The 14,844-nt window shown below is 50.0% G+C and overlaps 1 protein-coding gene across 1 annotated transcript in view; it reads right to left on the bottom strand.

The window, feature by feature from the left end:
• ARHGEF9 (Cdc42 guanine nucleotide exchange factor 9) overlaps positions 1–14,844 on the bottom strand; it is a 190,038-nt gene that overhangs the window by 162,104 nt on the left and 13,090 nt on the right. The window contains exon 2 of the mRNA XM_041484784.1: positions 2,397–5,122. Coding sequence (XP_041340718.1) covers positions 2,397–5,054 — 2,658 coding nt within the window. The 5' untranslated portion in view covers positions 5,055–5,122. The remainder of the gene's footprint in view (positions 1–2,396; positions 5,123–14,844) is intronic.

The raw sequence follows: 14,844 nt of genomic DNA, 5'->3' as shown, positions 1-14,844 counted from the left end.
TTTTCTGCATCTGCTTTTATTAAATGCTGCTGCAATGCTATTTCCTTTAAAGCACCAGGATCAAATCCTACCAAACCACTTGACCATATCATCACTCAGCTCCTGCCCAAAGACATTAGAATTTTAAAAGACATGACCAGGAAAGCAAAAATCAGGTGTATTAATTGCAGATACAACTAAACAGATTTACTTCCTGACCGAACCAATGTACAGATCATCCCTTAAATCCCACTCCAGCACCCCTTGTGCTATACCAGCCTCAGTTTCTCACACCATGTCCCCACAAGAGCCTCTGTGGGAACAGGCACTTTTATGCTTTTTTTGGGGTACTGTTTAAGTTGTTTGGGAAATGCCTTCTACCCTACTCTGCTCACACACTGTAAAACTGCTGGGAACTTGCTCAGAGCAGCTGGCCTGGCCAAGCCATCCCGTCCTGGCAGCATCTTCTCCTGCCTGTGGTTGAGCATTTCCCTTGAAATACAAATCCTGTAGTTAATCAGAGCAGCCTGGAGTGGAGGCAGCAGGGCCAGTGACTGTCCTGAGAAACAGGTGCCAGCAAAGAGATGGACTGAGCCCTAAAACAATAAGAGGCTGGACTTTGCTACTACTGTCACGCTTCAGGCTGAAGTTACTCCTCTTCCATGTTTATTTTTGGTAAAGTGTTTCCGAGTGCCGCTCCCTGATGGGAGATAGGCGAGCAAATCCCTGGGGTATCTCAGGTCATTTGTTACTGGAGCTGCTGGCAGACTCTCCAGGGCTGCTCCTGCCCAGGAGATCCCTCCTTCAGCCTCCCTTTGCTCTGGGTTTGGTGCCACCACCCAACCTCTGTGCACTGCCAAACCTGCAGCAGGAGTTCCCGGCGTGCAGGAGGTGTCCAGAACCCAGCTGGGCTGTGTGCTTTCCCTCCCCCTGCTGCAGCCCCTGCCCAGGAGGCAGCCAGCCCTCCCGGCCAGAGGAAGCCGCGGCAGCCCAGAGGTCGTGTGCTATCGCCACGCTCCACGGGAACCCGGGGGAGGCTTCCTGTCCAGTTATCTCAAGCACCATATTTAAGTTTTTTTGTCCTGTTAGTAAGCTGCAACAGCTGAGCTGGGACTTCGGGCATCTCCTGCTCACACAGCTGAGCTGAGAGAGCACTGGGATTGTGCCCTGAGAGCGCTGGGGTCAGACAGGCAGGTCCTGTGGCTGCTCTGGGAGAAGAGTGCTGGTATTTCCCTCTGCTCCACTCCATCCTTTCATGCCTCTCTCATCTTGCTGCTGCCCCGAATACTTTCAGCTTGGTCCCTGTGAAAGGATATCAAACCATAGCCCTCCCAAACTCCTCCTAAAAATGTTTCTTCCAGAAACCCCAAGAAGCGACCAACCACTACTCACTCCTCTGGAGTGCCTGGGATTACACAGAGAGCCTCTGTAACTCTTTGTATTACACAGAAACAGCAGAAAAACAAAACCAGGAATAACTAACAATACTGCTGCCTGTTTTAGCTGCAAGTCAGAAGTTCAGATTTTTTCCCCCAGCATTTCTAATCTGCTGCCAATTTTCAAACACTTCCCCTCTCGGCTCAGAAGTTACTGTGACCCCTTTTCCAACAGGCAACAGTGTCACCACCTCTGGAATATCTCTTGTCTCTCAAAACCCAATAGGAAAAGAGAAAGTTCCTTCACAAATCAATCTTATTTTTCTACCTGGCACCTTGAAAAAAGAAAAAGTCCTCATTTCAGCCTCAGCTAACCAGCAGGTATCCAAAAGAACCCTAAAGCTCGGCTTCACACTGGATCCACAGGACTTCTGAGGTTTCGTAGCAATAAGCTGGACAAGACAGATTTGTAACACCCAGAACCTAGTTGAAAATACTTACATGTTTTGAGGATTTTAAGAGCTTTTAAAGACTTGCTTGTACCAGACAGGAACGTCCTGCCATGACTGGAGCCACTAGCATTGCCCACCTCTCATTCATCATCCATCCCATCACTCCTACAACGCTTTAAGGTAAGAAAACACAGAGGTCAAAGTGCAAATGCTGAGTTCTGTTTGCCCACAGCAAAAAAAAACAAACTTAAAAACTCTCCATTTGTTAAAACCCCTCTTCTTAGGAGCTTCTACTTCAAATCAACCTAAATGCATAGAAGAAAAAAAAACTAAAGCTAGTGTCTAGGAATACATAAACTACTACACCCTCTTCAAGAGACACTGATACACATGAAGGGTCTTAGGAGAAGCAGCGCTGAGCTCAGACTCAGACTGATCAAGAGCTGTGTCTGCTGCCACTATCCACAGAACAACCTTCTATAGCTGCAAATCCCAATGAGGGATGTAAAAAATGCTTTCCAGTGCAAACCAGCTTTTTGAGATGTACAGCAGCGTGGTCTTTTTGCAAACCTTACAAAGCTGCTCCTACCTTTCCATTTTTGAGGCGTCCAGAAGAGACAATCCTCGAGACGTGCACCTGGAAGGGCCTGCACTCTGTGCTGCAGTCAAACTCTTCCACTCTGTCCATGACCTCCACAGAGTTTTGTTCCACAAATGAAGCGGTTCCCCGTTTTTTAATGCGGCCACCAGGGTGTTCTGAACCCTGCCTTTTCACTGTGGAACACTTTAAAAAAGTCACTACAGAAAAGTCCACGTCGGCAACTGCAGAACAGCCCATGTCCGCAGCATCCAGAATATTCTCAGGAATGTCATGAGAAGGTGGCAGGTCCCTGCCCGTGACCTGACTCGTCTCCAGAGTACTGACAGTGTCTTGGATCTCTTCAGTCACAACTGTCTGGGGAGGGTGGATCAGAGCCTCAGGTGCTGCAGAGAAGTCACCACTGGCATCTGGGGAATAGTCCAGATCCACAGTATCCAGCTTATTCACAGGAAGATCAGGAGAAGGTGGCACATCGCTGCCCACAACCTGCAATGTCTCTGGAGTACTGCCCGAGTCCTGAATCCCCAGCTCACCTCTCAACAAGTCCTGCAAAGGCAGCTCAGGGTTTCTCAAGTCCTGATTATCCAGTTCTGTCCTTGAAATTTCCTGAGCCGCAGCTGGAGATGGATTCATGTCTTTAGCAATCACTGGGGCACAAGCCATGTCCTCAGTATCAAGTTTAGTCAGTGATGTCTGTGGAAGGTGGGCCTGAGCCTCAGTCACTGCAGGAAAGCCACCATCAGCAGCTGGAGAGCAGCCCAGGCCTGCAGCATCCAGATTACTGACAGGAAGATCGGGAGAAGGTGCCAGGTCCCTGCCCACGACCCTCTCCAGGGTACTGCCAGTGTCTTGAAACTCCAGCTCACTTCCAGACAAGTTTTGCAAAGGCAGCTCAGGATTACTCAAGTCCTGATTATCCACTTCTGTCTCTGAAAGCTCCTGAGCAACTGCTGGAGATGGATCCATGTCTTTAGCAATCACTGGGGCACAAGCCACGTCCCCAGAATCAAATTTAGTTGGTGATGCCTGTGGAAGGTGAGTCTGCACTTCAGTTTCTGCAGAAAAGTCCCGACTGGCAGCTGGAGAACAGCCCAGGTCCACAGTACCCAAACTATTCATGGGAAGATCATGAGAAGGTGGCAGGTCCCCAACCATGACCTGGGTCTTCTCTGGAGTAATGCCCAAGTCCTCAGTCGGTTCAGCCAGAGTCATCTGTGGAAGTTCAACCAGACCCTCAGAGGGGTCTTTGCTGTTCATCTCAGTGAAAGAGGCATCTGCAAGCTCTGCCAGGTGAGACATGGATGGTTCTGGCCCAAAGGGAGAAGGTGAGGTTTCATTAAGCCTGTCATGGCCACTGTCCAGGCCAGAGGAACCAACGCCTTTCAGCCCATCTGCAGTTTTGCAGGGCTGCACGGGCTCCTTCCCCGCCAAACTCTCAAAGCTCAGGTTCTCCCACGTGCCTGAATCCGGGGACTGCAGACAGGCTCCCACCGTGCAGAAGGCCTTCGCATTCTCGTTCTCAATAACCAAGCCCTCTTTGGGGGAGGCCACATCCTGCCTGCGGCCCCGGAAACTGCGCTGAGGCCTCTTCTCATCGGGGGAAAACGCCCTCGAGGAGCCTCGCAGCCGCCTCGCTGCCTCGGCCACGCTGGTTAAGAACCTCACAACACCCCCAAAGTGAGTGGCTTTGGCAGCACCGTTTGATTTTTTTCGCTGGCTGAGATTTTCCTCACATCTCGTATCAAAGTCAAAGTAAGAAGCGGAATGATCAGTTGTATTTTCTAAGTTCTGGAAATTGGTTTCAGCCCTTTGATCTGGGAGCTTTGAATTATCTTTGCTAGCTAATGAAATTCCTTTCAGATAGCTCCAGACATCAGAGCTCCTTCCTCTCCTGCTCTCCTGTGGGAGCACAGCACACCTCTTTTGATTGTCCCCTTCTGTAATTGCAGGACTCTTAACGTGTTCAAAATTCAAAGACTCACTCTTCCTGGCCGGTATTCTGTGGCAGTTACCATCATTATCCTCACCGTGTAATCTGCCACTGACATCCCTGAGACATTTACTTTCAGTGGCATCAAGTTCAGGAACGCTGATGTTAAGCTCTATGTCCTCAAAAGAAGAGTCCAAATCCTCGATGTACCCCGCATAAGAGTGGCGGGAGGGCCTCCGGCCATCGCCCAGCTTCCTAACCCTGTAGACAGCTCTCTGCCCACTGCCATGAAGGTCCTCCTCAGGGTCACACACATCCTGCACTCTGGATGCTCTCACATCCACGTTCTTGGGTGTCCTAGAGGATCTTCCCTTTTTTGATGAGCGTACCCTGTCCATGAAGGATGGCTTTTTTAATTCTGACACCTCAGAGGCAACTCCCAGCAGAATCATGGACTGGGGCCTATCTTTATTTGTAGAGAGTCCTTTCCTTCGTCTGACGAAATTCCAGATCCGGCTGCCCTTGGTTGTCTTCTTATACCTGTGTGTTTCCTCCTGCTCACTGGGGATTGCATCGCCAGAGGTGCAGTGCTCAGCACCACAGGCCTCCAAGGCATCAGTGCTCCCTCCCTCCATGTTTCCTTGGAAAATCCTGTTGGCACATCCATTGGGAATGCTCACGGAAGCAGTACGCTGGAGGCCCTCTAGAACTTCCATCGCCCTGGCTCACAGGCTGGTTCCAGGAGTCATGGATGCATGGTCCTCAGATTGCTTTCTTCACAAGACTTTAAGGGAAAAGAACAAAGGAATGCAATTAGAGCAGAAAACTTTTAGAAGACACATTTCTTAAACAGGGCACAGCCAAACCTTATCCCAGTACCTTATCCCAGTGGTGGTGGTGGTTTTCCCCATTGATTCCAGGCAGGCTGAAATTTTGCTTCCAAGCCATATAAATTTTAAAGCTACTTAAATCTGCTTTAAATGACTGAACATTCAGTGACCACAAATAAACTTCCTGCACTAATAAAGTTACCACAAAGTATGCTCAGAATCCCATGAATCACATCTTCATTTTGCAAGTTGAGGAGACTCGAAATGCAGAGAGGAGATTCATGGCAGAGAGGAGAGAGGAAATTCCAGTCAGTGCCCCTGCACATGTCACTGTCGTCTCCACCATCCCCATCTGCCAGGAACTGGCACCATGCTCCCAACAGCTCAGTCTCTCCAGGCAGCCATTCAAAGAAAAGTCAGGATGAGCCTTTTCCTGGAAGCAATGCGACTCTAAAATACTACAATGTCAGAAAACTCGTGGAATATCTAAGCCAGGTTTTTCATACTGTAGTGATGGCACCAGCCTGGGAATCCCTCCTGGCACTGGTCTGCTCAATGAAAGCTGCTTGGCCACCACTCAATACTACAAAAAACGTGTTCCCCTCAAGTGAGTTCCATTGGACAGGATTAAAAATCCAGTTCCCCCATCTGGAGCAGCAATGGAAACCACTATGAAGCAGCTGTGGGAATACAGCTGAACTCCTGCTCAGCTCCTAAAGCTTCCCTTCCCCTGGAACACATCTGCCCTGTCTCAATATTACAGCTTCCTGGGGATGGATCTGCTGGTCCTGGGTTTGCTGTCTAGAAAGCAGAACTACATGTCAGGCACTCAACGGGGTAAAATTCCCTCCATTTCCAATCCTACTCTTTGGAGGAAGAAGAAAGAAATAGAGAGCCCCCAAGACATGGGTTTGACAATGGAGAAACTCTCCACTTTCCCCCAAGCAGCAGGAGAGCCACACTAGCACCATGAACAGTTTAACATTTAAACTTGCTATTCCTGGTAAAGCTAAGGTTATTAATGCAGCAGCTACTGCCCTGGGCATCTCATGACCCTTGCATTCAGTCAAATAAGTCTGTTTCTACCTTGCCACCATGTCTGCCTCTAACAAGGGACAACCCGTGAGACCCCCAGGGATGGCAGAGGCACCACAGGAGCAGAGCACAGCCAAGAGAAACAACCAGCATCCCTCTTTTTTATGGACAAGAGTCATCTGGCTTTCCATGAGCCCTGCCACAGGGCTTGTGCCAAGCATTTTTGGCAGCAGCTGTGCTTAGTGTAGCAGAAATGAGTGTTTGCTGCTGTGGTGGGCTGCCAGATGTCCACTCACTTTGCTGCCCACCAGAAGCAAGGGGGAAAATAAGATTAAAAAGCTGATGGGCTGCTATAAAAATACAGTGACCCCTTTCCAATCCCTGGCAGTTTGATGAATCACCAAGTGATATGGATCATGAGAAACAAAGATTAGACTTAACACAATGTCTTACCTCCACCCACCAAGGCTCAACTTCCCCATCTTCTGAGGGATCTACTTCCCACCAAGGGGTGCAGACGGATTGGGAACTGGGACAGGTATGGTTGGGACACAACAGTTGTCCTTCCTTCTCACACTTATCCCAGGCTCCTGTGGGGCCTTCACAGGCCACGGCTCCTGTCAGCAGAACCTGCTCCCGTGGGGCCTCCACTTGCTACAATTTTTGCCAGGAATCAGCTCCATAGGCTACAATTCCTACCAGGAACATCCCCCTGCCCTTGTGGGGAGCCTCCGGAGGTCCCATTCCTGCCTTGTGGAGCCATCACAGGTCCCACTCCCATCAGGAGAACCTGCTCCTGTGTGGGGCCTGCACAGGCCACAGCTCCTGCCAGGGATCACCCCCCTGTTCAGCACCTCACCCTCACCATCTTCACCAGCCTCAGAGCTCACAGAGCTGCTTCTCACCTGTTTTTTATCCCCTCTTCACTCCTCCTGGCCATTTTTGCCATTTATTAACCATGTGAGGTGCTGCTGGCTCTGCTCAGGGCTGTGGTGAAGGCACTAGTGGCACTGCCTGTGCCCAGCACACCCCACAGTGACACAGCCTCAATGGGCACTGCCAAATACACCCCACAGTTACACTTCCTGATGGAATACAACCAAGTACACCCCACAATTACACAACCTGATAGTATAGAGTCAAATACACCCCACTCAGTTACACATCCTGAAGGAATACAGCCAAATACTACCCACAATTACACACCCTAAATGTACTCTGCCAAATACACCCCACAGCTGCACAGTATCACTGGATACAGCCAAACACACCCTACACTTACACACTCTAAATGTACACTGCCTAATACAGCCCACAGTTGCACAACCTAAATGTACTCAACCAAATAAACCCCCTCAGTTACACATCCTGCAGGAATACTAACAAATACTATCCACAACTACACATCCTAAATGTGCACTGCCAAACACACCCCACAGCTGCACAGTACCATTGGATACAGCCAAACACACCCTACAATTACACACCCTAAATGCCCACTGGCAGATACACCCTGCAGCTCCCCAGCCCAGCCACCACTGCCACACACCCCGTGCAGCCCCAGAGCTCAGCGGGTACCTGCAGTCACACCCCAGTTACCCAGCCCAAGCACAGAGCTGATGCTCCACACGCTGCCCTGCTCTAGCTGTCTCTTTACTCAGCCTCCTGTACCCACCACCATGGAGGTTTTAATAGAGGCACTTCCCTCCCCAGGTACTTTTGGGCCTCAGCACCACCTGCCTCCATTTAAACCCTGAAGCAGAAATTCATGCTGGAGCTGTGCTGCCATGGGTCCCTGCAGAGACCACAGAAGCTTTTGTTCCCAAAAACCAAGGGCTGAGCAGGACAGTTCCTCCATCTGGTGCCTGAGGAGGAGACCAGCTCCTCATTTCTCAGGCTGTTGCTTTGGGATGTGAGTTATTCCCAGACATTCCTGCTGCAACTTAAAGACTAACACATTGGAATGGGCTGGAAGGAGTGCTGGGGAAAAAAAAAAAAAAAAAAAGAGCACTTCAGTCGTTTCAAGTCATGCAGCCAACTGGCAGCAAAAGACAGAAATCACAAATGGTCCTCGTTTTTTGTTTGTTTTCTCTTTCCAGTTTTATGTTTTATTGTTTTTGGCTGGGTGGATCCTGCATGAAGAAAGAAGATTCAAAGGGAAGAGGCTTGCCTGTGAAGTCTTTGGAGGGATGCTAGCACAGAGGAGACAGGCTGTTCCTCATGTGGCAGGCAAGAGAGCCCATAACAAGGGACAGATCCTGCACAGCCCTAGCCAGAGAAGCAACAGAATCCAAAATCACAGGGCACATGGGTGGCTTTAAAATTAAATAAGGGGGGTTGTATTTTTTTTAAGCAGGTTTAAAGCAGATGTAAATTAGAGCTGTCACCATGAAGCCAGACCCAAGCACTCTAAGTAGGGAGGAGACCCATTCTGTGACCAGTGTTTGGTTCCTCTCCATCTCCCACCACAGCCTCACCTGAACCTCTCCTCATCTTCAGAATCACCTTGTTGATGTTTGAATTCCCCCCAGTCACACCTGCAGGACTACACACACTGAAACTGATGCCTTGAGAGACTCCTAGAGCAGACACTGGACAGAGTTAAAGAAATTTATTAAAAGGGATTTATTAAAAGGCCTTCACAGGATACACCCTGGGCAGTGCAAGAGCCCAGCAGGGCTACAGCCAAGATGGACCCCAAGGCATGAGTTCTCACACTTTTATAAGTTTTGGTCCATTTCCATTTTGGGGTTCATTGTCCAATTCCAGCTCCAGGTGACGCAGTCCCATCCTCCCAGTTTGCTCTCCTCAATTCCCTGCTCTTTGCACTTTTTGGGGCTGAAGCTGCAAAGGTGTCCTTGGTTCTGGGGCTGGGAAAGGATTGTTTTGTCTGACTGAACTGTGAGGAGAGCTTGCTGACACTTCATATGGAGTTCAGAGTTATAAACTAATGCAGTACAGAATCTGTAAAAACATGAAAACTGAAACTTCAGGCAACAAAACCACAGGCTGACCTTGGCAGAGCCAACTCCCAGCACAGCCTGTTCAGTGCCCTCAGTCCAGCACTGCCCCTAAGCCAGCTCCAGCCCCAGGACTGGCACTGCCTCACCAAGAGCAAACCTCCCACCCTCGAGGCAAATTTCAGCCAGCTTACTTCAGTCTTCCCTGAGCAGGAGCCAAAATCTGCTCTGCTGTACTGCCTGCTGGAGCAGCATCCACCGCTGTGCGAACACCTGCAGCAGCTGCCTGGGGCAACCTGTGCTTCCCACCAGCCAAGCAGGGCAAAGGTGGCTTTTCCAACCAAATCACATGGCCTTGGGGGCATTTAGGCCCATCATGACAAAATAAAATTCGAGTATGGAGGAAAGCAGCCATGAGAGTGTCTGATGAACCACTGCTCACCTTTCTGGGGTGCAGGGGAAAGACGTTTTGAAGAAATGCTGTGGGAACAGCTGTTAGTCAGAAAACTACACCACTTGTCAACCACATGTTTATTTTTCCCTTCCTTGAGCTGCAGTTGCAGATGTCAAGTCGTAGCAAGTCACCACCCAGCAGCTGAGCTGGGACTACCATCACTTAAAGCAGGGCTTTAACCACAGAAAACACAATTCCCCTCCGCCTCTTCCACTGCCCTCAGATTACCTGAGCCTAAGGAGGGTGGCTCAGCCAGGTTTGGAGACCAAAGGCTCGTGTGTTTGCTCTACAAAACACACAGAATCTCACCTGGAGGGGAAGATGGTTTTATAAAACTCCAGCTATCAAGCAAACACTGCCAACAGCTCCAGTGTACAGGGGCTGTGTGGGTCCCTGACTTGCCCAGCTCTTCTCATCACAAAAGCAGCAGCCTTCATTCTGAAAATTCACTTTCCTTTTCCAGGTCACTGAGGGGGATAAATAAGCTGGGATTAATAAAATCCCCAGCCAAGGGCACCAGGTGTGTTACACAATCATCTGTATCTACAGCCATGATTCCCCCTCCAAATTCTTTCCATATTTTTTGCGTTATCCCAATCTCTAAGAAAGTTATAGGTGCTCTGTATCTCACTCGTGGTTGCACAACATTCCCTTGGCAACAGGCTCTTCCTGCACGATACAGGTGAGAGTAAGAGCAATTTTGCTCCTTTTCAGTGTGATTTAGCAGACAGCCAGCAGAAATTACAGCATGGGCCCAGGGAACACCCACTGAAGTTGACAGCTCTCAGAGACTTAAAGGACACTGAATCAGGCCCAAGCAATCAGGGCTGTCACAAGCCACCCGTCAGGGAGTGACACTTTCCATGGGCAATCTCCTGCTGCTGAGCTGCCCTACACAAGTTATCCACAACTATCCAGACACAGTTATCCACTAAGTTATCCAGAGCAAAACCAGGCTGTTTAACCAGGTTAAACCACGACACCAGGTCCAAAGGCAGTAGGGTAGCAAGACCTACTAGAAAGGAAGCATCAGTTAGGAAATTAGAATTAGCCTGATCCAGGCTGAGTTTTCTCAAGAGGCCTGAATGATGGAAAGAAACTGCTCACTTAACAGCACACAGTTCAGGCTGCCAGCCAGGCAGGCACCACACAATCCCTGAAGTCTTCTTCAGATCTCTGCAGATTCTGGGCAACAAGCAGAAGTAAGTTCTTTAAAAAAATATATTTAGAGCTCTGAAACACTAGGAGGGCACTGGCACAGGGTGCCCAGAGAAGCTGTGGCTGCCCCTGGATCCCTGGCAGTGTCCAAGGCCAAGCTGGACTGGGCTTGGAGCAGCCTGGGACAGTGGAAGGTGTCCCTGTCCCTGGCAGGGGGTGGAATGAGATGATTTCAAAGGTTCCTTCCAACCCAGGAAGGTTCTGTGCTTCCAGGATCCCCTGGTGCTGTGGGATTCTTGAGCATGCATATTCCAGGTTCCAGGCAAATGGTAAATCCCTTCTATCAAGTGACCCGAAAGAACTATTTTGACTGGGGCCCTGAGAAACAACAAACCTTTGAAGGGAACAAAGAGGAAATTGGTGGTGAGGTTGCCCTTGGGGCAGCCTAGACAGGATCACGTGCCAGACACTGCGCTCTCCTCCACAGAGCCACCGGCTCAGAGCACCTGGAGAGACCCAAGGTCGTCCTGGAGGTTTTGGAGCCAGAGGCAGAGAGGGTCTGAGGCTCACTGCCCCCCATGTGCTGAGGAGAGGCTGGGGGGCTCAAACCATGTCAGAACAGTCGGTGGAAAAGCCCAGCTCCTCCTGGCACTGTGACAACCTGCGCTGTGCTGGATGTTCCAAGGACAGGATCTGCACTCACTGTGGAGCAGCAACTCCAGACACCCCTCCAAGGCTCTCCATCCCTCTCCTCTCACCTCTCAGCAGTGCTACATTTGCTTCCAAACCCAGTGTCCCTCCGCGAAAGGCCCGGGGGCCGGCCCGGCCCAGGCGCCGACAGCCTCGCCGGGCGCTGCCAGAGCTGGAATGCACCGAGGGCCCCCGGGGACACGATCTTCCACTCGGCTCTTCCTCTGCAGGATCCAAAATAACAAACAAGAAGGAGCCTTTGGCCATTGTTTTTCGGGGAAGGGGGGTGACAGGGAGAGGGCACGCGGCGGAGCCTGCCAGAAGGCATGGCTGAGCTAAGGAAGTCCTGCCTGGGCTTCGCTGTATCCGCTCCTCTCCAGGAGGGGCGGGGGGAGGCAGGAAGGAGAGAAAATAGAGAACAAATGATCATATAACCCTTGAGAGAAACCTGTCTGCTCTCGGAGAGCGTATTTAGCCCAAGCATGCAGCGCCTCTTGCTATACAAAAGAAAAAGAGGAAAGAAAACCCCGCCAGTTCTTCCGTTACCATGTTCTACCACTGAAAAAAAATGGGAGGAAACAGATGTTAAGTTCTCCAGAGTCAGGAAATTATCTCTTTCATGGGGGTACAGTTACTTCAGTGTATTTAGGTCAAACAAATAGGGAGAGAATCGTGACTTCTCCCCCTTTCTGTTTATGTCTCCACAGACATTTCAGACTTGCTGGGTGCCATATCCAAGGACCAAGGGCAGAGCTGTGTTTGGTCACAGAGCCCACGCTGAGGATGCAGCCAGATGATCCAAGTCCCTGCCCACCTTGCAGATCCCTGCCAGCATATCCCCATCCCACAAACCAATGCAGCCCCTACAAAAATCCAGCATTCTCTGTTTCTGGGTCAAGGAGGACGGTGTGCTGCTGGGCCCCGGCCAGGCATGGCAGCACTGCAGCTTGATTGTTCATTTATTTCAGTCGAGGTGGAAGGAGAGACCTGGGTGAAACATCTGCAAAAGGGATCTCCAGGCCATCAGCGAGCGCAGTTACGACTTTCCGGCACTGGGCTCCCCAAGGAGTGGGGCCGGTGGCCATAGGAAGCGACCAGAGAATTGAACCAGCATTTCACATGCTCTGCAAAATCCCTTCCACAGGAAGCTAAACCCCTCCACTAGGAGCAGGAGACAGACAGAGGAGCAGTCTGAATCCCTTCCCAGTCAGGGGTGGACAGACATTATCAAAACACTGAGTTTTAGAATCATAGAATCATTAGAGTTGATAAAACCTCCAAGATTGGTTCCAACCATCAACCCAGCACCACCACCACCATGCTGACCACTAAACCATGTCCTCAAGTGTCACACCCACACACTTTTAAAATATTTCCAGGGGCAGTGACTACACCACTTGCCAGTGGCAGAAGGGACCCTGCAGCAATAGTCTCCTCCATCACTGAGGGCAGACTACCAGACAAGATAACCCCAGGCAAACACGACACGTTCCCTGCGGCAGCAGCATCTGCCCCACATGGTTTGCACTGGCTTAAGCCAAAGCTTTTACAGGCCTGGATCTGCATTTGTGCTCCTGCTAATTCAATCTTCACCAGGCAGACGGATGGATGCACAGACTGATAGCTCCAGCCCTGTATTTATAAGGACGGAACTCAAAACTTCAGGCTGAGTAAATCAGTTCACTCATGTATAATTTAAACATTACTTCCTTCCCATTTCAGGGAGCTTTAGAGTTTGTGAGATGGCTAAACACAATGCAATTAGAGCAGGAGACTCGTTTTGCCTGCGGCCGAGGGAGAGAGAGCTGCTCCACTGCATCTGTCAGACAAACTGGGCTGGTGGTGGTGCTGCCAGGCAGGGAGCAGCTCACTGCAAACACCACAGCTCCACACTGGAGATGGGCTGGCACTGCAGGGAGGTGCCAGGCAGCCGAACAGGGCACCAGCCCTGGCCTCTGCAGCACACAGAGCACTAAAACCTTACACCAAGCCAGGATCAGCTTTACACACACAGGGAAGGAGAGAGCCAGCAGCCAGCTCCTTCTGCAAAGCTGAGCAGAAGCTCCAGATAAAAACACAGAGATATAAAATCCCTGGAATACAACTGGAACTAAATAACGAACATAACAGATCAGCTCTTGCTGAAGGTGGATTTCAGACCAAGCCTCTCAAAAAGCCCACACACCTCTGGCACTGCACCTGTGCTAAATGTTCCTCCAGATCCACACTGCTGATCCAGGAACTGCAGGTGCGAATTCACCCTCTGCCCACTGAGCCACAGCAGCAGCACCCTACACATTTCCCCTTTCTTGCAAATCTAAATTCTTCTGCTCTACAGAAAATAAGCCCGAGGTGAGTCCTGAAGGGATCCAAAAGGACCCTTCTGGTTCTGGCAGCCAGGAAAAGGAGGGAGCCTGAAGGAGGAGCCACCTGCCAGCACAAGGTTGTTGTGATGCACAGTAACTGCTTCCCCAACCTCTCCAGCTCTTTGGCACCAACTGTCACCATTCTAATACCAAAATATCAGCCATTACATGTAGATTATTTAAGCTGTTCAGTAGTCAGTTGAAAGTAGTTAATTACATGTAAGAACATTTAATTACTATCCAGTAGCAGCTGTAGGTACTTTAATACCATAGTGATGAGCCAAAACACAATGGAACAGGCAGATTCAAGGGTCTACACCCATCCACACCCCATTAATGTCAGCTGAACAACACTGAACCACTGGCTGCCATCCTTTGGGAAGCAACAACTTTGTGGTGCTTGTGACATTACTCTGCATTCCCAATTAGTCAGGTTGGTAGAGATGCTTCAGGAACTTTACAGCTGTGGCATTTCTCAAAAGTCCTTGCCTTCTCCACAAATCCCTAAGCAAGAAAGCGGTCTGAACATCAGAGCAGAAATCAGTAGCCAGCGTTTAATTGTTTATATCTTGAGACAAAGATAGTGTCTAAATAATTGTCTATTGTATCCCAGAGACAGCACAGGAAAGCTCTTCCCCTCGCTGGGAGCCTGCAGGTCACACATGCTTCTGCCATAACATTTGCTATAAATAATCCTCGCTGAGCCCAGCTAGGCACAGACCAAGGCAGCACTGTGCTCCTATCGGTTTCAGCCATTAGCCCTCCCCAGAGAGTGCATATCCTACCCTATTGTTCCTGCTCAAATGTTTGAAAGAATTATTTTTTCCTTGCTCCTTTTGTTTGGGGAGTTTATTTATATTTCCTCTCTGACATGGAATTACTACTGGAAGAAAGGAGTGCCACCTTCCACGGCACCCGCCGATGCCAGCGCTGAGATGAGGAGCGGAGGGTCACGTCTGGAGAACACTGCCATAGTTACAGACCTCCCAGTCTGGGATTCTGTGCTAATGTAG

The sequence above is a fragment of the Pyrgilauda ruficollis genome, unplaced genomic scaffold (genome assembly GCF_017590135.1).
Source record: "Pyrgilauda ruficollis isolate IOZ18807 unplaced genomic scaffold, ASM1759013v1 scaffold67, whole genome shotgun sequence".
Lineage (NCBI taxonomy): Eukaryota > Metazoa > Chordata > Aves > Passeriformes > Passeridae > Pyrgilauda > Pyrgilauda ruficollis.
This window is presented reverse-complemented; position numbering and strand designations above follow the sequence as displayed.